At 42.3% G+C, this 24,710-nt stretch overlaps 1 protein-coding gene across 2 annotated transcripts in view; it reads right to left on the reverse strand.

Annotated features, from left to right (window-relative positions):
* The window catches only part of Hunk (hormonally up-regulated Neu-associated kinase), a 112,407-nt gene that overhangs the window by 50,865 nt on the left and 36,832 nt on the right, over positions 1 to 24,710 (reverse strand). For both annotated transcript variants that reach the window (XM_004842280.3, XM_087213164.1), the window contains exons 2-3: positions 18,576 to 18,868; positions 4,062 to 4,117 (exon numbers count right to left, since the gene is read on the reverse strand). In XM_004842280.3, coding sequence (XP_004842337.2) covers positions 4,062 to 4,117; positions 18,576 to 18,868 — 349 coding nt within the window. The remainder of the gene's footprint in view (positions 1 to 4,061; positions 4,118 to 18,575; positions 18,869 to 24,710) is intronic.

Here is a 24,710-nt window from a genome sequence, read left to right on the forward strand (position 1 = left end):
AAACAGCTTTTCTAAAGAAAACCCTATCCAAGGAGAGGTCTAAAATCTCTTTAAACACTGAAAATTACCCAAACTCTTTGGCTCAGACTCTGGAGAAAGAGAGCATACAATAAAGATTGGCAAACCAACCAAACGGGAAAGCTGCATGTTTGAACACTTGACTTTTATGTGTTTTGACAATTTTCTTTTCCCTCTTATCCTGCCTCCTCCTATCTTCCTGTACTCCCTTTCTCTCTCCATCCCTACCCTCAGTGTCTGCCCATTTCCTTTCCTTTTGCAGCAGACTCCATGTACCCTACAGAGAAGTCCTTTGGTCACTGGGCCCTCATCATAGGAGGGGTTATTTGTTATAAAGGGCCTGAGGGACTCTGTCTTCAAACTCCAGTGTCTTAGATGCAGGATCATTTAAGCCAAAGAGAGAGGTATTTTTATAAGGAAAAAAATATCCTATCATGTTTAACATTGGAAGATTGTTTCATTGCTAAGAGCACCTACTACGGGAAAGTGGAAAGTCAGCATCATAGAACAAAGATGACAGTATAGTATTATTGGGAGTGAAATTTTTAAAGGAAACCTTCATGATCTGCCATATTAAAGGCCTAGTCTCATAGGAGCCCTAGAAACTGTATCTCTACTTTTCTAAGATAAAAGTCAAAGACTCTGCTCCTCATGTCAGCAAGATTCCAGAACAGCAAAAGGCCACCTCATTCAATTCCCTCCTTCAGCTCCCCTGACCTGGGTCTCTCAAGAGAGGCAGGGAAAGAAGAGATAAGAGACCAGATCACTCTCCATTGTTCCTGGTAAATTGGAGAACAGAGTATGGCCTTATCTTAAGCCCAGTTTTAAGAAGATAAATTAACAGTGGTTTGGGGAGAGGGGGAAATAGAATCTGCATTTTAAATGACTTGTGCTGATGTAGCCAAAAGGATTTGATTTAAAATACACTGTGAAGAAATAACCAGCATGTTTCACATTTGTAATTGTGATTATTAAAATTTTACACATATGCCTATAATTAGAATCGTGAAACGAGAGAGAAGTTTGCCTCCCAGTAATGTCACATAGGTCTGCCTCAATTAGATTTGGTAAATACATAAGCTAATTATCACTCAGTTTTTCTGAGAGCTGCAAAATGAATCTCAAAAGAACACCCAAGTGTATGCTGCTTTGGAACATATACAAAATCATTCTAAGCTGTGGCTCTTCCTTTTTAAGATTATACTAAATTTACCAAACATGAGATTGCTTTTTTTTGAAGACAGTAAAACATCCTGATTAAATCAAACCTTACTCCTGGTAATTCTAGTGAATGTGAAATGCAGCTTAAGTAGAATTATTTATACCAAATTCTTTCAAAGAAAGAGAAACTATTAAGAAGAAATGATACCAGCTATAATCACCTTTGAAAAACAACTAGGTAATTCCTTTGCAGAAAACGAGGTTCAAAGGCCTTTCAAGTTACAAAAAGACTGGTAATGTAGACCTTTGATCCACATTGCCCAACTCAACACGAGAAAACACATAAGACGCTTAGTCTCCTTCCCTAGAAATCAAGGAAATACAGATTTTGCTAAACAAAATGTAATTCCCAGTTGCTTCCTGAGGTGGCCTAACATCTCTTTTATTTATAGGTGTAAGCTAGGGCTCCTTAGCTTTAGCTGGTCATGAGAAAAATGAGAGCTGTTCTAGCAATTTTGTTCTAGCAATCTTGGCTCCTAACATCTGGTCATTTGCCAATAGACTGGGCCTATTTTGTTCTGTTAAATTGAATTAAGTTTGGCCTAAAGCTGTCTCTGTACATGTTTTAAGTTTGGCCTAAACACTCCACCATACATGGTGAACTGTAATGTAACCTGATGTGTAACAGAGTGTAACTTACTGTTGTAACAAAGAGCTGAGTCTCAGCCAATCAGAAGCAGTTGACTGTTCAAACCTTGTTCATATAAAATGGTTCTGAGCTGGAACCAATTATGCTTACTGTAGCTCATTCCTGTTTTCTGTATGTCACTTCTTTTTCTCTAGATATACATATAATCTATGTGGTGGGCAAGGCCTCTGAACCATTTTTGTTCAGGACTATTGTCGACTTCTAGGATCTCAACGCCAAATAAGGTTTGCAAAATTATATGTGTTGTAATTTCATCTTTTACAGTCCTGATGACTGGGAATACCTATTTAAGTGCCAGTCCAGAGGCTGCCAGCTGAGAGGTGATGACTCTGAGGGATGTGAATAATATAGTTCCTGGTCTCCAAAAACCAACCATCAAACTCAGCACGAGGGGAACTACAGGCTTTACTTTATGTATTAATTTCTTCATATTACTTGTACAACATCTCCTCTAAAAAGATTTATTATTCGGCCAATCTGTGATCTACTTACAAATGCACCTGCTCTTTACAGTGACTGGTTCTTCCAGAATCTTCTGAGCAAACTTCAAATCAACAAAAAAGTCTGTGCTTTTCAACATTACTCACTCCACAGAATAATTTAATAAATGGTCATATGGGGCTATTACTCAAGGAGAAAGAAGAGAGAACAAAAACCAAGGCAGAAAAGTATGGCAAAAGAGAATATAAACAGTATGAGCAGTGCCTGCTGGAAATTTGGAAACTACTAACCTACATACACTGTTCTCTGCTTGACTTACTAGCTTTGTCTACATGACACCCTACCTTTACTGTAATGTGTAACCAGCCTTTATCAAGCCTGTTTTCCTATAATCTGTGCTGTTAGGACAACTCTAACCCAGTCACCTGTAAAACACAAATAACTGTTCCACCCTGCCAGGAAATCTTTTTAAAAATTCTCCATTCCTTACTCCCCATCAGGACACTCCTTCTTTCAGGCCCAAGATCAGGCAACGGTCCTCCAGCAACTAACATGAAATGGTAAAACAACGTAACCAAAAGAAAGTCCTTTGAATGATCTAAGAATCTACTAAGAATAGATTCTTTAAAATGCTTTTGGGAGAAAAAAAATTAGTTTCCTTTTAAATGCTAATCTTCTAATGCTGGGTGTATCCATCACCATGTATCAAGGCTGCTTGGTCCTCTAGCACAGGGCCTGGACACCCTACACCTTTGAGCCTGGCCTGTGCTGGATGCCAGCTGTGATTCCAAGGTACCTAGTAAGTCATCTGAATGATATGTTTTGAAGAGTCTTGAGATGATTTTCAACAGTTGCTTAGCAAAAGCTCCTTCTTGGGTACAAGAGTTAAACTCCCAAAGTCCTATTGATTCTTCTCTTTTTCTGCTAAGATAACTTCTTTCCAAGCCATTGACATAGAAGAAATTTCTCATAGTTGGTGTGAGAAAATAGAGAAAAGAGAAGAATAAAAGTGCTATTTAATATTGGAGCAGAAAAACAATGACCAAGAGCAACTATATCACCAAAACAAAACCAACAAAACCATCTGAATTCTTTCAGAGAAGGAGCCATGAAGTGAATTCACTTAAGGGTTCTGGATTATGAACCAATGATGAATTACACTACTCTGGAGCCTCCTAATTGTACAGATTCTAATGATCCCTCTATGGGCACCACCATTATATCATGGGACTGGGGTGAAGACTGTATTAAAAAGAGAAGGCAAGTTCTATTCTTCCTTATTTTGGACATCCATAAATTCGCTGAAGAGTAGAATAAAAATAAACAGAAGCTATAAGCAGCATTTCTGAGCCAAATTATTTTCCACTATTTTTAAGCAATGATCTTGTTAATCTAACTAAATATCACTTCCATTTGAACTTAAGGAGAAGCTGAAGTTTAATCCAAAGAAACATGTTACAAACAAATACTTATTTGGAGCTATCAAATTCATTTCCTAATCAAGTTATGGCATTTTCACCTTTCTAATTATGTTTAAATTATTATTTAAGTAAGCTATTAAATTACTGCTAAAATTAGCTTTCATTTTCAAAACTATTATTGAATATTAGACACAAAAGAAGGTAACCTAGAAGTTTGATTTGATATAGACCAGGGATAATTTTTAAGGTTGAGAACTGACAACACAACACTTAAAAGATAATCTTGCTTAAAAAAAAAAAAGGGGTCATACCAATCAGCTTGATATTATTGTCTTCATCTAGTAGCAAATTTTCTATCTTCAAGTCTCTGAAATAAACAAAACCACATAACATTTCAGATAAGCACTTGAAACAGCGGCATGACATTTTGCTTCTAAAAGGAAATGAACTGCTTTAGAGCCACTTTTCACCAACCCATAAAGCTTTTTGCTAAAACTCACTCAACCATTAAGTAAATATTTATAAGACATGATGGAATTAATTATCATCAACTATAAAAGCTAACAAAGGATTTCAGAGAAGACTAAGCAAGAGTGCAGAAGAAATCCTGAAAAGTTTCCAGCTGTGGGACCCACACTGGAACTGGAAGTTAAAGGGCAGAGGTTAGAAGAAAGTAGAACACACCATGAAAAACAGGGGCTGTCTGAGCAAGAAAGGGATGCAAGTGTGGCCGAGGGTTTGTGACACTGTGAGCAACATCAACCAGCATCAGGAGCAGATTTGGGGAAGCAATTCCAAAAAACTGGAAGTGAATTTATCAGTTCTATGACCTCCATGTTGGAGCTCAAGTGTAGTGACAAATTGGCAGGTGATGATATATTAATTTCTTGAGCAAGTGGATATTATCAGGGGCATAATAATAGATTCCAGAGATGTCACAGCCATCATTCTTGGTGTTGTGCTCAAGTATATGTTAACCTGACATGGCCAAAGGAAGTGGAGTTTACAGATAAAATGAAGATTGTTAATCAGACAAAAGGTGATAACAATGACCGATACTGAAGCGACAAAAGGTAATGGAAGGGAGCAAAGCAGTCAGAGTCACACTGAGTGTGAGGTGGCTGTGGTGTCTGTTAGTCAATTATAAGCTCCTTGCGGGGAGAAAACGTGTCCCATTGTTACCACCGCTCCCCACATCCCACATACTCAGCAAACAAAAAGTCTAGTTTGCCAAAGAGATCACTTAGAATTTCAGACACAAAATATATATCTGGGCAAAAATACACATGTGGGCAAAAGAATATATGTGGTCATCAAAGTCATCTGGGTCCACAATTAGAAACCCTGCATCTTGATAGCCTGTCAACTTAGACACGCCTTGAATATTAATTAGGTAAGAATATTCTCTCTTCTGTTTAATATACATTTTTTTTTTTTAAATCTCGTCCATTGTTTTGAAACACTCTTTTCTTGGTCAGGCTTTTATTTTCCTACATTTGAATAGAGAGATGGACAATATATATGCTCTTTTTCTTCTTGTCTCCATTGTAGGGAACTGAACAGCATAATTGTGATTAAAAAAAAAAATGGAACTGATATACCATATCAATGTCTAGAAACAACAGGAAAGTACTTTTGCCAGGACTACCTGGGGTAAATAGGACAGCAGTGTCCCATTTGCTTTTTAGCAGTGTCCCAGTTGCTTCAAAGCTTGGTCTCGTCCATCCTGTTTCACAAGAGAAGCCAGATATCTGGATTTTGTCTCAATTTTTAAATGCTGATAGCAAACTGACATTTAAAACAATAACAACACTATGTGGGCCAACCTTCCAGGCAAAATGTGGCCTGCCAAGTACCAGTTTTCAAATGCACTATAGGTAGAAGCTGAGGCTTTGAGAGGACACAAGATTATTCAGAGAGAGAATGGGAGAAACAAGACCACGGACCGCATGCAACTGGGAAAGGGCCATTCACAGTGGACTGGAAAGGAACCGCTGGAGGCAGGGAAAACCAGGGAGGCTGTTCTCGCGGGAACGCTCCAGGGTGAGATTTCCGGGCAGGAAGAAGAACTAAGGAGTCAAATGGCAAGCTCTACGAAGTATCCAGGGCGGGCTGTTGGTAGCCTTTGGGCTAGACACTGGGATGCAAAGGTAGACCTGCGCCAAAACGTGCAGCTGGGAAAGGGAAATGGATACTCCCCATCTAATGCTCTCACAATCAGTTCAAATGGAACAGTACACAGTTCACTTCAAAACGATGTCTGCCTTTAAAAGGCATCGCGTAAGTCTGATATAAAGTAGTCCCAAAGATAAGGTGGCCCCCACCTCTTTTTCCAATAGGAAGACCTTGCCCCTTAGAAATGAGGTTTTGGAAAAATACAGATATATAATATTTAGAAATGAAATAGAATTATCAAGTGATTGTCACATATCTGTAAAGCTGCATCATCATCCTATGTAAGACCATATACTAAAATGTTGGCCTAATTCATTTTAGAAATGTTTCCACGCCTTCACATTTCATGAAAAATTTTATTCAAATGCATTAAGGCAGAACCAAGATGGTTCTTTGAGTTACTATACAACATTTCCAGGGGGACGCAATCTGTCCACTGGGCTATGGTTTGTGATGAGCACTTTTTGAATCTATATGTGATACACTTGCTAGGAATCTTATTCCAAACCATAAGCGCCCATTTAAAATCTCTCTAACCCTCGGTGAATTGTTTTCATTCTCTGAAATTGTTGCAACTGTGAGGCCATAGTTCTAGAAATTGTGATTAAAGCCACATAAAGTGGCTTTGGTTCCTTTCTGCCAAATTCTAGACATCTCGGGTGACCTGTAGAGTCAAGTCAAGGTTAATGTGTGCTGGTTAATCTTGACTGTCCGCTTCATTGGATTACGAGACTCCTGGGGAGGTGATTAGATTGCGAAACCACCAACCTTCCTAATGGATTAACCATTAATGACTCCATAGCAGAATAGGCTATGGGAGGAAGGGCTCCGTTGGAGGAAGTGAGTTATGCAGGTGTGACTTTGGAGATGATACGTGGCCCTAGTCCCTTCTCGGGGCGCTTCTCCTGCTCTCTGCTTCTCCAATACCATGAGTTGAGCCCCTTCCCTGTACCATATCCTTTCAGCACATTTTTGCCTTGGACCCAACCAACCATTGGCTGAAACCACTGTCAGATATCTTGGCCCAGGAACAAAAAGCTGACCAACACAATGTGAATGTATCTTCTCCAATTCATATTTTGTTGTTGAAAATAAAGCAACTGAAATTGTGCCTCCGTAACATGAAAGATTTGCGAGGACTCACTCTTTAAGGCTCACTCAACTCTTTTCTGAAGATAATTAAGACATCATATAAGCCTGACTTCTATTCAAACATATGGCATAATTTCAAAACACATGCACATACACACACAAAACACTGCCAGCAACAGCCCAAACTGTGAGTCTGTAAAAACTGATTATATAGCAGTAGCACTATTTAAATCTAACACAAGGCCACAGTTTGTTTCAAGTGAAACTAAGCCTCTTTGCCTGGGAAGAATAGAAGTCACACTAAGTCGTTAAAGAGAAATTTGGTTCAGAACAAATATTTTTGAGAAAAACAGATGAAAAAGGCATGGTAAAATAAAGCAATTGCCAAGAATAATAAAACTAAAACAGTGTGATTCTAGGGCCACAAAAGCCTAGAGAACAAATGATTAGGAAAATGATATAAATGAAAGACTGAAAATAAGAGAAAATGCAACAGAAAAAAATCTACTTTTGAAATCGGGGAAATGTCATAAAACCAGGGGAGGGAGTATAAAAATACAATTATTAGGAAAAATGAGAAAAATAAGTTCAAAAGCCACCATCTTCCCACCCACTGCATCCCAAAGCAAGCAACCCCCAACACTTACGAAAAATGGATAGAACAAGCTTAGTCGACTGGAGGTGTTTGCCCATATATTAGCTTTTTGTCCAGGTCACTGAAAGATCTCAGTGGTAACAATCTGTTTTAAGGTTCCATTATTGGTTAACGGAAAGTTCCACTACATTAGTCTCTGTGCATGTGATCAGTATACTTCACACTGCCAAATGAAAGAGCCATTCAGTCTCTTTTGGCTTTCTTTATTTCCTCCTGCTTTGTCTTTTAAAATATATCTGAAAGAAGGGGAGGACTGCTTTCCCTCTCATGCTTCAGGGAAAAAGTCTCTAAAGTCTAATTTTGTTGGGGCTTGGGTTTTTTGAGACACTCTCACTATGTAGCTCAGGCTGGCCTCGAACTCATGGCAATCCTGCCTTAGCCTCCCATGTGCTAGCATTACAGGTCTATGTCACTAGATCTAATTAAAGTTTAATTTTTAAGGGCCGGGGATTTAGCTCAGTGGTTTCGCCGCCTGCCCTGCAAGCGCAAGGACCCAAGTTCGATCCCTGGTACCAAAAAAAAAAGTTTAATTTTTAAAAGTCACTTTCACCTAGGTACAGTCAGCCCTCTGTTATCTGTGGGTTCTGCATCCTCAAATTCAACCAAGCTCAGATCAAAACTATTCATGCAGGAAAATTTCATCTGTACAGAACTTTTTTCTTTGTCATTACACAGTACTGCACAGCAAGTATTTAATAGCATCTGCAGTGGGTTAGGTATTATAAGTAATCTAGAGATGATTTAAGGTATATGGAAGAATTTGCATAGGCTACATGGGCCATTTTATATAAGGGACACCTGTGGGGAGTGCTGTCCATGGGAGGTCCTAGAACTAATTCCTTGCAGATTGCATACTGCAGGGAAGGCAGTATTTACTCTAATGAGTGGAAAACGTGTGGACACAAATGTTTATAGCAGCTTTATTCATAATTTCCCCTAACTGGAAGCACCCAAGATGTTCTTGAGTAGGAAAATGGAGAAACAAACTGTGTTATACTGGAACGTTCCACAAGAAGAAGAAAGGAGGACACAATAGAAAGATGAGTGGCTGCCAGAAGCTGGAAGTGGGGGAAATGGGATGAAGAAGTGGACAGACGCACAGGATTTCTAGGGTTTGAAATTATTTGTTACAATTGTGAACTGGTGGCTGTAGAACACCATTCATATGTCAAAACCCATAAAAATGCACATCACAGAATGAACCTTAGTGTAAACTACTGACCTTGGGGAAGATTAATATATCCCTATTGATTCATCAATTGAAATAAATAACTACACTAACCAAGGAGAACACAGGGTAGAAGGAAAGTATGAGGGAACTCTCTGCAGTTTCTATGCAATTATTTAAACCTAAAACTACTCTAAACAAGTCTATTAATTTTTGTTAAATATCTTGTAGATATTTTCCCTTTCCTCCGAGAATAGTACCAAGAATGCTGGGGCTACCACCAAATCCCTCACTCAGCCTGTTCACTACAAGCATCTTTAGCCACCTGCAGTTATTACCTGAGTTCTTTCCACATGGCAGGCCACCTGGACCCTCTGCTCAGCTCCTCAGCAACAACCAAAGAGGCCACATATGATCCCAGGAGATCACACAATTGATTTGAGTTTCTGTTCTTTGATATTTTGTTTGTTTTACTCTTGCTTCTGAGGCAGGGTCTTGCTATGAGGCCTAGGCTGGCCTCAAAGTCACAGTCCTCCTGCCTCAGCCTCCCATGTAGTAAGAATTACAAGTATGCACCACTGCACTTGGATGAGACCACAAAATTGAGAGACAACTTCTTGAATAAGAGAGGAAGAGTTAATTTATTCATGAGGTTTCAGTGTCAGTGTATTACAACATGCTTTTTCAAAAAGAGACAATGGCAGGTCTCCCCATCCTGAACACTAGCTCCATCATTCAGCCTCCCTGTGATTTAGGTGAAAAGCACAGTATTCACTCAGGCTTCAACCTAAAGGCAAAACACCTGACTCTCTAAAGTGTCTGATTTGCCCTATGGGAAGGAAGGTGTGGACAGAAAAATGGTGGATGGGGAGAGAAGCGAGTGTTCCATTTGGTATCTGTGGTCCCTGACCTGATGAACCAATGTAGGGAGGAGACGGAAGTGGGAGGATTTTCCTTTAGTTGCTCAATCTGAAGAGTTCCTCCCCATGGCAAGTAAACTTGAAATTCAGTTTTAATCCATAGCTGGAGACAAAAGGGAAGAAAAAGGGAACAGCCCCTAGATGGATGAAAAAGAGTCTTTTCTTGGGCAAAGGGGCTTCACAGAGGTATAAGACTTATTTCATTTACCATAAAATCCTCCAGGCTCATCCATGTTGTCACAAATGAGAGAATTTCACTCTTTTCTATGCTGAATAGTATCCCATCATGCACATATACTACATTTTCTTTATCCATTCATCTGTGATTAAACACCTAGGCTGACTCCATATCTTAGCTACTATAAATAGTGTTGCAATAAATACAGGATACAGATAAAATAAATCTTTCCTGCCAGGCATCATGGCACACACCTGTGATCCCAGCATTCCAGGGGCTGAGGCAGGAGGATCACCGTGAGTTGAAGGCCAGCCTGGGCTACACAGTAAGTTCAAGACAAGCCTGGAATACATAGTGGGACACTGTCTCAAAAACAAACAAACAAACAAACAAGCAAAAAACCTTTTCTCCTTTTAAGTTGTTTGTATCAGGTAATTTGTCACAGCAACAAAGAGGACTAACACAATCCTAAAGGCTATTTATTACATTAAATGAAGTAAGCCAGGCACAGGAATACAAATGCAGTACACTGTCAATCATTTGTGGAAGCTAAATAAGTTGACCTCTAGAAGTAGAAAGCAGAATGTTGGTCACCAGAGCGTGGGAAGGGTAGAGGAAAGGGAGAATCAAGAGAATGTGGTGATTGGGTATAAAAATACAGTTAGATACGAGGTCTAGTGTTTTACAACACAGTGGTGGGACTCTAGTTAACAATAATTTATTGTAGAGTTGAAAGTACCAGAAGGCAGCATCTTGAATATTCTCACCACAAAACAGTGGCAAACATTTGAAGTAACACCTTTGAAGTAATTACCTTGATTTGATCTTTATACATTGTTATATATACAAACATCATACTGTACCCCAGTGTTACGGTTTAGATATAAAATGTCCCCCAAAAGTTTCAGGTATTCAGAGGTTGGGCTTTTGGAAGGTGATTGGATCATGGGGGTGTTAGACTCATCAGTGAGCTAATCCACTGATGAGCTCATGGCTGAATGTGCTGTTAGGAGTGGGGCCTGGTTGGAAGTGGCTTGCAGGGGTGTGACCTGGAAGAATGTATTCTTGTTCTTGGCTCCTCCTTTGCTCTCTGCTTCCTGACTGCCATGGGTTGAGCAGCTTCCTCTGCCTAGGACCTTCCACCATCCTGTCTGCTTTGGAGTATGCTGACCACTGACTAAGTCCCCTGAAACCGTGAGCCAAAATAAACCTCTCCTTTAAGTTGCAGCTGTCAGGTATTTTGTCCCAGCAACAAGAAAAATGACTAAAATACCATAAATTTATGTAATATGTTGATTGAAAAGAATTTTTTTAAAAGAAAAATGAAAAAAAAAATTTCTCTTTAGACTTAAAAAAAAAAGATTTAGGAAAACATGAAAGGGGATAGGGCAGGCTGGCACCCAAAGATGGGTAATATAAGGTAAGATAAGGTGGCACATTAAGGTAGGTTCTCTAGAACAGTGCTACAAAGACTGGGGTATCTTCAGAACATATGTAAGTACCAATGCACTGGTGAGGAGAAGCCATGGGAGAGGTTCTTCAGCAAAGCATGAGGAGGGAGCCCAGCTAAGAAGACAAACAATGGGTACAGGCAAGGAAAGGCTACTGGAGCCCTCTCTGCTCCAGCGGGGCAGACCTGATGCTGTATTGAGTAGTGTGTGGGGATATTTTTCTAGATAGTCAGAGAGGATCCGAGGGAGGAGATCTCTTCCACACCCACTCAGACATCACCTAATCACAGGCCCTTTGTTCTCAGCTCTTTTAAAGGAACAAATGTAGACAGGCCATTATTAACAACTAAAAGTTCACCCACAGGTGGTCATGTGTGCTTCCCTTTCCCCCACCTAAAGTCTCCTTGCATTGCTTTAAAATGGTCATCTCGAATGTTTAGAGACTGGTATCAGTGACTTCTAGTCACTGCTTTCCCAGATGGAGGAGTTCAAGGGAGGAGAGTCAGGGAGGACTCTTGCTGTGACAAACATTTGCGTTCTGGATGAGGGCAGGGTAGGGGGTGCAGCCACTCTGACCTTGCAAAGCAAAGAGGCAGGCAGAAGCAGGGTAGCCTGTGAATGTGCACATGTGCACACCTGAGTACATGTAACCTCACATGAATTTGTGTGCACAAGTGCAAGCACACATGCATATATGTGTGTGCATGCATGTAGGGAAGAACATGAGTGTGCATGTATGGATATGTACGTGCACATGCATGCATCTATGTGTGTATGAGCAAGTGTACACGTGACATGTATAGTATACATAGTGACAGTATGCATAGTATGACATGTATAGTACACGTGTATAATATGTACACATGTATGTGGAATCATCTATGTGTCCGTATCCTACAGTGTGGAGATTGTCATATGTGTGTGCATGCATCAGAGTGAGATAGGAAGAAAGGAAGATTTCTCCTCATAGCCCAACCATGAAGGTCAGGTCAGGACCCCAACAAAGTGGAGGTGTGGATGGAGGAGCAGGAACTCAGGAAAGAGCCTGCACAGGACCCTCAGAACTGAGACGCAAGATGGAAGTGGAGAACTGAATGCCAGAAAAATGACGGGGCTGAGATTCAAGGAGGGATGAGACCCAGAGGAGCAGTGAATCCCTGGAGTTGGAGCGCTGAGCAGAGACCAAGAACAAACATGGTGGCCTGGGGAGGTAAATAAAGATAGACTTCAGCACGAGGCTCTCTCTTAACTGATCAGCTGACCACCATGGACAAAGCATCTCAACTCCTGAGCCTCTGATTCGTCTTTGAAAAACAGCATCCGAAAAGGGACTCCTGGACAGGGCCACGAGCTAAGGAAATGATTCTATGTATGATGCTTGCCTGTTTGGCAGGCCACTCCAAGAGGACACAAGTCCTAACAGTGATGAGGTGAGAGGGTGGAGGTAAGGAAAAGAAAGTTAAAGATTCTAAGACGATATGCATGAGGTCCTGAGTTCAATCCTCACACTCTGAGAAAAGAAGATTCTAGGATGAGGGTAATAGAGAAGACTCCAGAAAAGGATTAAAAGGATGATGAATTTGGTGACAAGCAAACAGTTTTGGGGTGCATGGCCCTCCAAATGGAAGACCAGAGGGATGGGGCCCAGAGAGGGCTAAACCAAACCCAGACAGGATTAAGTTTAGGAGGGAAACTTTTGCCTGTGGGGATGGCCACAAGATGAATTTTAGTAATAAGCCAAGGATAAAGCATCCAAGAAAAGCATAATAATCCCCAAGGCAACAGGCATTTTGTAGTTAACAAGAGTTTTTTAGCTTAGGCCTTATCTTCAAAAGCACTGTATTAAAACCAAATGATTTGTAAATCTTTGATTTATTTACAGCATGGGCATGTTGGTAAAACACAAGAATAATTTGTTAAGTATGGATCTGATTTATTTATTCAGAATGAAACCTTTATTGAGTTCCTAAAACGTTCCAGAAACAAATTCTGTTTATAAAAATGAAAGAGCTAGTTGCTAAAAGGATGCCACTCTACAAATTGTGACCTGAAACTTAAACAAAGTAGCACAAAGTCAATGAAGAAACTCCCTTGAAATTCTAGAGAGAATATGAAATGTTTCCGAGAGCCTGGGACTGGCTACCAGAAAGCCAACTCAGACACTAGCTGCTCTCATTTGGTGTCCCTTCCTTTATCACATAAAGTCTTATTGTGTGTCCCCTGGGCTGGGCACTGAGCTAAGTTATGGCCTAGGTAGAAGACAAAGATTAAACAAGTAAGAATCACAAGATACATGCTTAAAAGGCAGATGGAGGGTGCTGTGGGACCATGTGACCAGGAAAGCACCCAGCCTGGCTTCCCAGAGAAAGTGTGCTTGGAGCCGGGACCTACCTGGAGGATGAACAGGATTCAGCCAGACAAGATGTCAAGGGTGGCACCCACAGAGGACAGCTATGGGCCCCTGTGTATCTAGAACTCACAAATGAGGAGGACTCAACAATGAGCCCTTACGGAGGGGCTCAGTTTGAGCACTTTATACACACAACTCACCTAATCACCCCCAACCATCACATACAGTGGATAAGCTATCATCCCTACAGTGCCGATGTGGCAAGAGAGGCACCAGTCTGAGAAATGCATCCAGTTCTGCTTCTAAGTGGTAGAGGCCACACATGGATGCAGGCTTTAGTGTCAATGCTGCTCACCATTGTTCCAATCAACCTATGGAGCGGTTAGGCTATGGCTTTGCAAAATCATACATTTGCAATCACATTTTTCAAAACACAATTGTTATGGTTTAGATCTAAAATGTCCCCCAAAGGCCTCATGGGTTTGGAGGTGGGGCTTCTGGAAGGTGACTGGATCATGGGGCACTACAGTCATCCTTGAATTAACCCACTGATGGATTCAGTAGCTGAGTGTGCTGGTGGTCAGAAAAGGCAGGTCACTGGGGACATAAGCTGGAAGGGTATCTGTCCCTTCTCTCACTCTCCCTCTCTCCCTCTCTCTCCTTCCTGGTCGTCATGATGTGACTAGTTTTCCTCTGCCAGACCCTTCTGCTATGCATGGTCTGCCTTGAAGCCAACCAACTAAATACTGAAACCTGTCAAAAGCATGAGCCCAAATGAGCCTCTCCTCCATTAATCTGTGGGTGTCAATATTGTGCCTCAGTGATGAGACAGTGTCTAAGACACCAATTACACCTAAAACCTTTGAGGCAACCAGGGCCTCCAAGAAGGAGCGTACTCTTGGCAGAAAGGCCTGGGATCCCCAACAGTTTCTGGACAGGAGCAGAAATGATTTCCCTCTCATCTGCCTCCCCTCCCCTTCCCTTTGGGGCAAAAAAGACTTACAATTTAAAAGACCTTCTTAATCCCCCCGCAAAACAGGTTGTGCCTGCTTCTTGTCAGACTCAAGAGAACAAAGCAAGGCTCCTAGCCTTCCACTGCATTCCTTCTGAGCGCCAATATTGATGAATGAAGAAGGTCACGCCCCTGGGAGTGGCCGGTCGACACAGGTCCACGCACTGGCTCCAGTAGCCTTTGATCACGGTCCCTTTCTTCTCACCCTACAGCCCCATGGCTGGTCGCTTCCTGCTTAGGGACGGTGGCACGGTATTATCCTCTAATGTTTGGTCTGTATAGTTTGATTGGGCTTTGTTATTTTTGAATGAGCAGATGAATCTCAAATTAGCCTCTTAGCAGAATCGGCCTGCCTTCTTGTTGATTCATGTTAAGAGTCCATGCTTTGTATACAATGGGCAAATCATCAGGTTTTGGCATCCTGCCAGGAGAGCACTGTTGCAAGGGGAAAAAAGAGAAAACACAAACTGCCCATATAAATGTAGAGTGTTTCAGGCATTCCTGAAATGGAATAATGAAAAAGTTAGATCACACTCTACCTATGTGAAAATGAGTAACAGCTCTGTGAATAGCAAAAGACCCAAAGACGCCAGGCAGGTTTGGTTCATATAAAGTTGGGAATCAGCTTGCATGGGTTTAAATTCCACTTATAATAATAGTTAAATTATTTTTAAAGATTTGTCCTTTTTTTCCGGTGCTGGGGCTAGTACCCAGGGCCTCACCCTTGCTAGACAAGTGTTCTGCTAGTGAGCCACTCCTAGGCCTGTAAGATTTGTGTCTTGTAAATGATATGTAAGTAGTTCTGGGTAGGTAAATAAATACTCAGAATTCATAGCACAGGAAATGGGGCTGTGACAGCACTGAGTTGACTGGGACATACTTAGTTTCACAGCATCAGCTGACAGGGAACCGAAAGCCTTTGAAGTCACGGTATACCTGTAGCCAGAAAAACCCAGTCTGAATCCTTTTGGATGATACAATATATTTGCTCAGAAATCTTCCCACCAGGCACACCAGGGCTTCTCTGAAATGCTATGCCATCTCACTCATTTGAAAAACCTAACCTCAAAATAATTCATGACATGCATTCCTCCTCGGCAGCACCAAGAAGAAAATTCACCAAGGGAGAGGGCTACAGTAAAAAGTACACAAGAGTGGTTACAGTAAAAAATAAATCAGTGGCAAGCCAAATTATAGATGCTAAAATTTATGAGTATGGAATCTTCCAAAGTCAAGAGATTCCACTAAAGCCTTCCATAAATATATTCTAACCAAACCGTTAATGGGCTGTCTGGACCACCTGATCACTATGCCCATGTGCAGTGACAAACAATAACATGATTTCTAGAGAGAAAAGCAAGGAAATCCTTCTAAATCTATATTTCCATTGTCCTCAAACTCTCAAAGAACTGAGCTCTCACTATTCCTGGATTATGAATATATTTCCAGGGAGAGAGAAGGAGGAGAGAGCTGGAGATAAGACAGAGAAGCAGCGTACTGTCTTTGCTATCAAAACATTATTAAATTCATTCCTTTGACATTCTGACAGTAATTGCACTGAGAAGGATTGGATTTTGTTAAAATTATTTTAAAAGGGTTGTTGAGAATTTCCTGCAGCAGAGACCTGTGTGCAATGCACAGCTTTCACTTGATTTTCCTTTGTCCTCATGATCCTGAGAGGCTCGGCACTCATCTCATTTTTGACAGCACGAAGCCCTTGGAAAAACACCCTGAGTCCTGCCCTGCAGAAGGCCCTGCCCCTTGCAGTCCCCTGGTTCTATTTTCTGCTGTGACCTTCGGAGTCACTAATCCAAGCTGATTCATTCGTGAGGTTTCTGGCTCTGTCTTCTTAATGAACAAAGACAGAAGCAGGCACCCTTACAAACATCATCTTCCTAATAATGGCAGAGCCATGACACTGCAGGCAACACCAGGGTATTGTTGGGAAGAGCCCAAAATAGTGCTATGCACTTCAAATTTCTGAATGTTCCTGTCGTTGATGATGTAAGCCCAAAGCGTTCTAATAAATCGTGATTGTGTGACAATGAGTGAGTAAGGTGTTTGTGGAGAGGGTCCCTGCCCTCAGTGGATGAGCCCTAATGGTGCCTCAGAAGTCCTGAGCAGAGGGACTTCCTCATGGTCCCTGGGCTTTGTAGGGACAAAGGAGAGCATCCCTGATGCCAGTCTCATTAGGGAGGACAGCGCCCTCTCCACCTGGAAAGTGTGAGAGCTCTGATGGCTTCAAGCTGCTTTCTCCACTGATCAGAGAATGAATGGCTTTCAGACAGATAAAAGGTACTATCAGCTGTTGAGTTTTGAAAGAAACGCATGTTTCTTCAAAAGGTTAAGCGGAGAGTTGTTGTATGACCCAGTAATTCCACTCCAAGCAAACCAAGAGAAATGAAAACATATGTTTGCACAAAATCTTGACTACAAGTGCTCATTACAGCATTATACATAATATCCAAAAAGTGGAAACAACCCAAACCTCCATCAGTTGATAAAGAGATCAACAAACTGGGATGAATCCATCCAATGCAATTTCATTTGCTTATAAAAAACCAGGAGGAAGTACTAATACATGCTATAACAGGGGTGAATGTGAAAAATATTTTGCTAAGAAAAAGACATCAATTACAAAAGATGATTCCATTTATATGCAATGTCTAGAATAGGCAAATCTATAGAGACAGAACACAGATTAGTAGCTACCAGGAGTTGGCAAAAAGGGAGAATGGGAAGCAAGTGCTAATGGTACAAGGTTTCTTTTCAGGGATAATAAAAGTATTCTAAAATTAGATTGTGACGACAGTTGCACAACACTGAATAAACGAAAATCATTGGATTCTACGCCTTCATATGGTGAGTTTTAGAGTATATATAATTAGATCTCAACTTTTAAATGTTTAAGCATATGTGCGTATGTAAGGATACATACTCATAGCTTATGCTTTGACTATAGTTCTTAAAACTAGAATTAATTAAGAATATTATTAATTTTTCTCAATAATTGAGTAATTAGTGATTAAGCATTCCATGAAGAACCATGCATTTATTAGTGAATAATTTGGGCGGAGGGAAAGAGGGCATTTTTATTTTTACAATTTATTTTATTATCATACTCAAAGCAGGCAACCACCACCAACAGCAATATCAGAGAACATTATTTTCTCTCAGTTTCTTTGTAAAGCCCCTTCCTAGGAAGGAACAGCTAGTATAAACAAATTTGGTTTCTGGGGAACATCTCTAGATTTCATGGGCAAGTCCACAATTTGAATTCAATTCAATTGAATAAAACTGCTATTGAGCAACTACCATTGGAAAGCAAACACAGGGAAAGCACCTATCCCTAGCACCAGCTGAGTAGTAACCTCATGGTGTCTCCCCTTGGGTTCTTCTTTTAGGCACCTGAGCAACTGATCTCTCAATCTGGTAAATAATAAGAACAGCACCTGTCACTTACCTGATGCTTACTGAGCACCAAACGCTGTTCAAGCTCTTTCTATCAACTCATGGTCATGACATCAATGAAGAGAGAAGTAGTAGTATTCTCATTTCACAGATGAAGAGGCTGAAGTTCAGAGAAGTGAAGTAATGTGCCCAAGGTCAAACAACTCTCAAAGGGCAGAGCCAGGACACAAGCCCAGGCACTCTGGCTTTACACACTACTCTTTGAACCCCAAGTTGATGTTAACTCAACTTAAGAAACAATTCTGTGGAATAAATTCTGTAGAAAACTTTAAAATAGGATGCAATTACTCAGCCTTGCTTGGAGCATCCATTTAGCAAAGATTTGGCGATGATCAGCCCGACATGGCCCTTACCTGTGGACCACCCCAACCCGGTGCAGGTGCTCCACTGCAGAGATGAGCTGCCGGATGTATCTGCGAGCTTCGGACTCCTCCAGCCGCTTCTTCTCATAGATCTTATGCATCAAGTTACCTCCAGGACACAACTCCATGACCAGGTAGTAGCTGTTTTCCGTCTCTAAGATATCGAGGAGCTGAGTTATGTTGGGGTGACGGATCATCTGCTGGATCTGCCCCTCCCGCCGAAGATTTTTGGTGACATAGGTGTCCTTTTTGGCTCTCTTCTTATCAATGACTTTGATGGCCACCTAAGAAACCAAGAGCATAAGTGTTATTAGACACTGCAGGCAAAGGTGATTCCTCAACTACTCTCAAGGACACTAGGAAAATTCACAGCTATTTCCCTGTACCAGGAGAAACACAGGGTCTAAAACATCAAGAATAGAGGTGTGGCTCAGTGGTAGACTGTGTGCCTAGCACCTTAAAGTCCCTGGGTTCCATCCCCAGCACCACGAAAAAATTAATTAACTAATTAATTAAAATAGCATCAAAGGAAAAAGCAGAATATCATGAAAAAACAAGAGATTCATTTGTTAAGGAAGAGAATGGAATTTAAGGAAATGTCAGTGTTCAAGAAGTAGTGTTCTAGATGCTCCTCAAAGGGTTACTGTCCAGTGGTTTCTTCAGGGAAGAGGACGAGAGTGAAATCCTGACCTCTGAAGCAAGGGGCTCTCACCATTGTCTCTCAGGACACTCTCGCCCCCCCAGGTCTGACGCGCAACACTCCCACCTCAGAAACAGCTAACCCTGTCCTCAGTCTTCATCTAGGATGTGCTTAGAAGCCAGGGGAAGCACTGCCAGAGGACCCAGCTTCTTTGGCCTTTGTTGGCCCTTCTCTGCCCTGCACGGGCCCTGGCTGCCTCTAGCCTCCGACGCTGACCTCCCTCCCAGCATGCATCACGTCTCGGTGATCAGGAGCCAGCTTCACATCTCAGCTCCCAGAGCAGCTCATCCTGAACCACATCCCCACCGCCAATGTGTCCTGAAAGGGAGGCTCTTGAGGGAGGGAAGAACAGAGGGAAGGAAGGAGGATGGAGGGGAAGGGAAGGCTTTCTTCTCCACTCACTCTGTACCCTCCCCAACTCTCCCTTTTCCTTTATGGGAGCTACCTTTTCACCCTCCAGGCCCTGGGACACCTCACTGTTTCTTAGGGCCTCACTGCCCCTTCTAATGTGACCGGCCATTGAGCGGTGTCAGTGCCTCAGCCAACCGCCCCTTCCCCTTCCCTTCCCCTCTGCCCACCCAGCACCTTTCTCCCCCGAACCCGACACCACTGTTCCTCAGGAATGCTCTGCCACACAGCCAGTGAGCCACGGGGTGCAGGCCAGAGACAGCAGACTGTCCATTCCTCTAATTTCCTCTTCAGTGATTACATTTTGTACCTGTCTCACAGTGCACTCAATATATTAGTACAGCCTTACAGGTATGTAGGTAAATGATGGATAAGTAAAGAAATATGTTTGCAGTGAGAGACTCAGATGTTATCTAGGGACATAGTTCATGACAAGATGAATACATAAAAACCTTAGATCTCATGTACAGCATGGTGACTGCAGTTCACAATAAAGTACTGTATACTTGAAAACCGCTAAGAGAGTAGATCTTAAATGTTACACACACACACACACACACAATGATAACTCTGAGATGATGGACATGCTAATAAGCTTGACTGTGGCAACCAGCGCACAATGTACACACACACATCAAAACATCACACTGTACACAGTAAATATATGCTCTGCTTCTCTGTCACGCCTCAAAAAAGCTGTGAAACAATACTTTTTTTAAAAAAAGAAAATGAATAAAGTAGAAACCACAAGCAAACTGCTTAAACCAATGAAAGGCCAGCCACTAACAGCCGACCTAGACTAGTGCACCGATAGCCTAACTCTTCTCCATGACTGGTGTCCTGGTTTCCTGAATTCTCTCCATGCTCTGCCTCAAAGTCAGTGAGCCCAGAACCCTGATTTCTCACTAAAGCCTTTTGGGGCTCACTGCTGCCTGCCTGAGTTCCTGAGCATCTTCTTGTCAGCCATACCATGGTTTCCTCTTTACCCAAATTCCCCAGTGCCAAAAGGCCAACTCAAGAGCCATCCTCTTTCTAGAGAGACTGCCACCCCAGGTTCCGGAACACTTGGATTTGTAAGATGTGAAGCTCTCATCGCTGGAGCCCAGCCCACTCCCTTCCTCACACACAGTGCCTTATAACTGCAAGTGACCAGTGGGTTACTAACCAATGCAATCATCAGAGCAAAGACAGCTGTGAACAGCTGAATCTGCTACCTCTTCTGGAGAATGGAGTTTTGTCTTACTAGGGAATTTCAGGGCCTTTATCCAAAGATATAAAGAACAGCCAAGGGCTGATGATGATCAGGACAAGCTGAGGGCCTCTGCCGGCGTGAACCTCACAGCTGGGACCTGAGTGTCCAAAGTCCCCACCAGCATTCCTGGCCCACCGAAGTGACTTTCCCTCCAGCTGTGGGTGAGCCCAACTCTTTCAACAGATGCTAGACTAACGGCTTTGTAAACTGTTCATTCCTGATTCCCTCTAAATATATTTATTTCTATCCTCTTGAGGGAATGAGAAAAGATGCTGAAAAGTACAATTAAGTTCTATCTCTGCTTGACTCTGTTGCAATGTTATAAAATTACACCCTTTGGCAACAAAATCTTAAAAGTACTATGGATAAACAGCAATCTAAAAGCCAGGCAGTAAGACGATCAGCCTTTTTTTTTTTCTTTTAACAGAGCACTCAAGTATTATTAGGATAACTTATTTAGCTTGTTAATTGCCTGTGCTAGGTTGAGTAAAAGCCAAAAAAATTAAGTGGGGGTCCCTCCCTGGATCACATCAATGTGACTGTATTTGGGGGAAAAAAGACTACAGACGTGGTTCAGTGCAAGACTTTGAGCTGAGATTCACTTGGATTCCCCGGGTGGGCCCTACATGTGCCCTCCTGCATGTCCTTACAAATAGAGACCGGGGAAACTTTACACAGATATGGGGAGGAGAAGCCCACATGAAGAAGGAGGGACAGATGGGACGGGGCCACAAGCCAAGGATCACAGACATCCACCAGAAACAGGAAGAGGCAAGGGCAGACTCCTCCCCTCGAGGCTCCAGAGGCCACATAAACCCTGCTAATACTTTGACTGTAGACGTCTGGCCACAGGAACTGTGAGAGAAATCACTTCCTACATTAAGCCACCATGTTTGTAAATTTGTTACAGCAGCCACAAGAAACTGATACCTTCTCTAGGGGAAAAAAATAAAATACAGGACATTTTCCTGATACAACCCCTCTGGGGTACCTCTCCAGGCCTTATGAGCCCCTCCTTGGAATCATGGATAACACTACCTGCTATGGTTTAGATCAAAAAATATTCTCCAAGCCTTGCAAGCGTAAGGACCTGAGTTCGATGCCCGGTACCAAAAAACAAAATTCTCCAACTCAGGCATGGTGGATCACACCTGTAATCCCAGGGCTCCGGGAGGGTGCGATGGGGAGATCATAAATTCAAGACCAGCATAGGCAATTTAGCAAGACCTTATCTCAAAATCAAAAAAGGGTTGGTGAAGGTAGCTCAGTGCAAAGACCCTGGATTCTATCTCCAGTACAGTACTGGCAGAAAGAAAAGAAAGTTCTCTGAAAGTGCACTAATTTCATTAAAGGATCAGTCCATTGATGAGGTCACAGTTGAATGAGTTCTTAGGAGGCAGATCTTATTAGATTAGAGGATGTAGGTCACTGGGGGCATGCCTTTGAATGTTATATTCTATCCTCAGCCCCTTTGTCTCTCTCTAGTTGTTCCTTGTTTTCTCTGCTTCCTGGATGTTATGAGGTGAGCAACTTTCCTCTGCTATGTTCTTCTGCCATGCTGTTTCTGCCTTGAAGCCAGCCAACTATGGACTGAAACCTCCTAAGCCATGAGCCAAAAGCAAACCTTTTCTCCTTTAAGTTATGTATGTCAGATATTTTGTCCCAGCAACAGAAAAGTGACTAACATAGCACCTTTTACTTTCATTTTAATCATTTCCTGAGCTAGCAATATGTGGTACAGTCCTCCTTCTCTTTCTCTCTCCAGGCATGTGCCGCTCTGTGCTCCTTACTCCTCCCCTTCACTGCAACCCCAGGGGGCTTCTGACAATACCTGACTGAAACCACCCTTCCCTCTGTTCCCACCAGACCATATGTGACCAGTGGGGAGCAGGGTCACTACTACTACCCCACCAGAGCCCTCCTCCCAGAGCTGAAACAGCCATGCTGGTTTTTGCACCTACCAGATCCCTATAAAGCCCTAGTAAGTGGTGAGCAAATATCTGTGATGATGACCCCTATGGACAGAACGGGGAGCACAGATGACTCTTTCCAGGCAGCTGGCCATCATGATCACAACTGTATGATTATCATAATCCTAACAGTGCTACCTTCCAACATACCAGGTGGGTTCACCTGGCCTTTTTTGGGGTGGTTCTTATACTTTCCTACTTCTGGGCAAATGCAGTACACATGCTCCTTGATTTTTGATGGGTTCTGTCTCAATAAACTCACAATAAACTAAAAATACCATAAATGGAAAATGCACTGAATTCTCTAACCCACGGACCAGCCTGGCTTAGTGATACAGCGTGCTACAGAACATCAGCTGTTTTCCCCTCATGATCAACCAGCTGACTGGTAGCTGAGCTCACTGCTACAGTCCAGCATGGAGAGAAAGAGGACTGTACCACATATTGCTAGCCCAGGAAAAGTTCAAAATGCAAAACAACAAAGTATGGTTTTGTAGATTATTTTCACACCATCGTAAGGTTCAAAAATCCTAGTTTAAACCATCTTAAGTCAGGGACTGTTTCCAAATGGTCTCCCAGCTTTTCTCAATTTCTTGTTCTTCTTTCGGCCTCTCACCCTCCCCTTGAGGAGCAAGGCAATGGTGTGATCCAAGATGGGAAATGGGTAACATCCCAGGGAAACCACCCAGTCCTGTCACCTCCAACCAGTTGTCCCAGTCCCATCTTTAGGTCATCTTCCAGAGACTTCTGCAAAGCAGAGCTGAAAAATAGCCCCCTGAAGAGAGGTCCATATCCCAATCCCTGCAAGCAGTAAATAGTACCTAATTGGGGAAAAGGGTCATTGCCGATATGGTGAAGTTAAAGGACCTATGATGTGGAAACTATCCTGCCTTAACTGGTAAGCCCCCAAAGCCTTCACTAATGGCCTTAACAGGAGGAGGAGATCAGACACACACACACACACACACACACACACACACACACACACAGAGAGAGAGAGAAGGCCATGTGAAGGTAAGACTGGTGTGAACAGAAGCCCAGGAATGCCAGAGGCATTCCAACCAAAAGGCGGTCAGAATAGGCAAAGTACAGACCTCGTGGAGGGTCTCTAGAGGGAACATGGCCCTGTTGACATCTTGACTTTGGCCCAGTGAAATTGATTTTGCACTTCCAGACTCCAGACGATGAGAGAATAATTTTCTATTGTTTTAAGTCACCAAATGTGTGGTAATTTGTTACAGCAGTCCCAGGAAGCTAACACACCAGGTGTGTTCCCCATCATCGTTTGATGTCTTGGTTCCCAAGTTCTGTTGGCCAAGAAACCAAGCCACCTGCCCTGGGAGGTTTCCCATCACTGTCCCTCATCACCAGCTTGTTTTCCTTCACCCTCTTCACTGATAACAGTGAACCTGGAATGCCGTTCATAATTACACAAAACCATTTAATCAACTTCATCTATAACAACAAAACTGGAAACAAAATGACTGGGATATTAAGGGAAAGGCAATCAATGACCGGCAAAGGGAGGCATCGAATTTAATTTGACAGCAATCTGAGATTTACAGGCAAAACAGATCCAACATTGATTTGGTCAGGGTAAAAAGGCCATTGCAATGAGGGGTCTATAGCTGAAAAATAAATTGCTTTAGGCAGGAGGGTTTCGAAGAGTAAGAGTAGACCTGCTATTCAGTGACACTAAAATAAATTTAGCATGTTCCACACAAAAGGAGAGAGAGTACCAGTGGCCAATACCAGTGCTGCAGATTCGCTGACCCCTGGAGGACACAGTGCCAGCA

This window comes from Heterocephalus glaber, unplaced genomic scaffold, assembly GCF_053883595.1.
Source record: "Heterocephalus glaber isolate CG9 unplaced genomic scaffold, H.glaber_assembly_v1.0 deba00000122, whole genome shotgun sequence".
NCBI lineage: Eukaryota > Metazoa > Chordata > Mammalia > Rodentia > Bathyergidae > Heterocephalus > Heterocephalus glaber.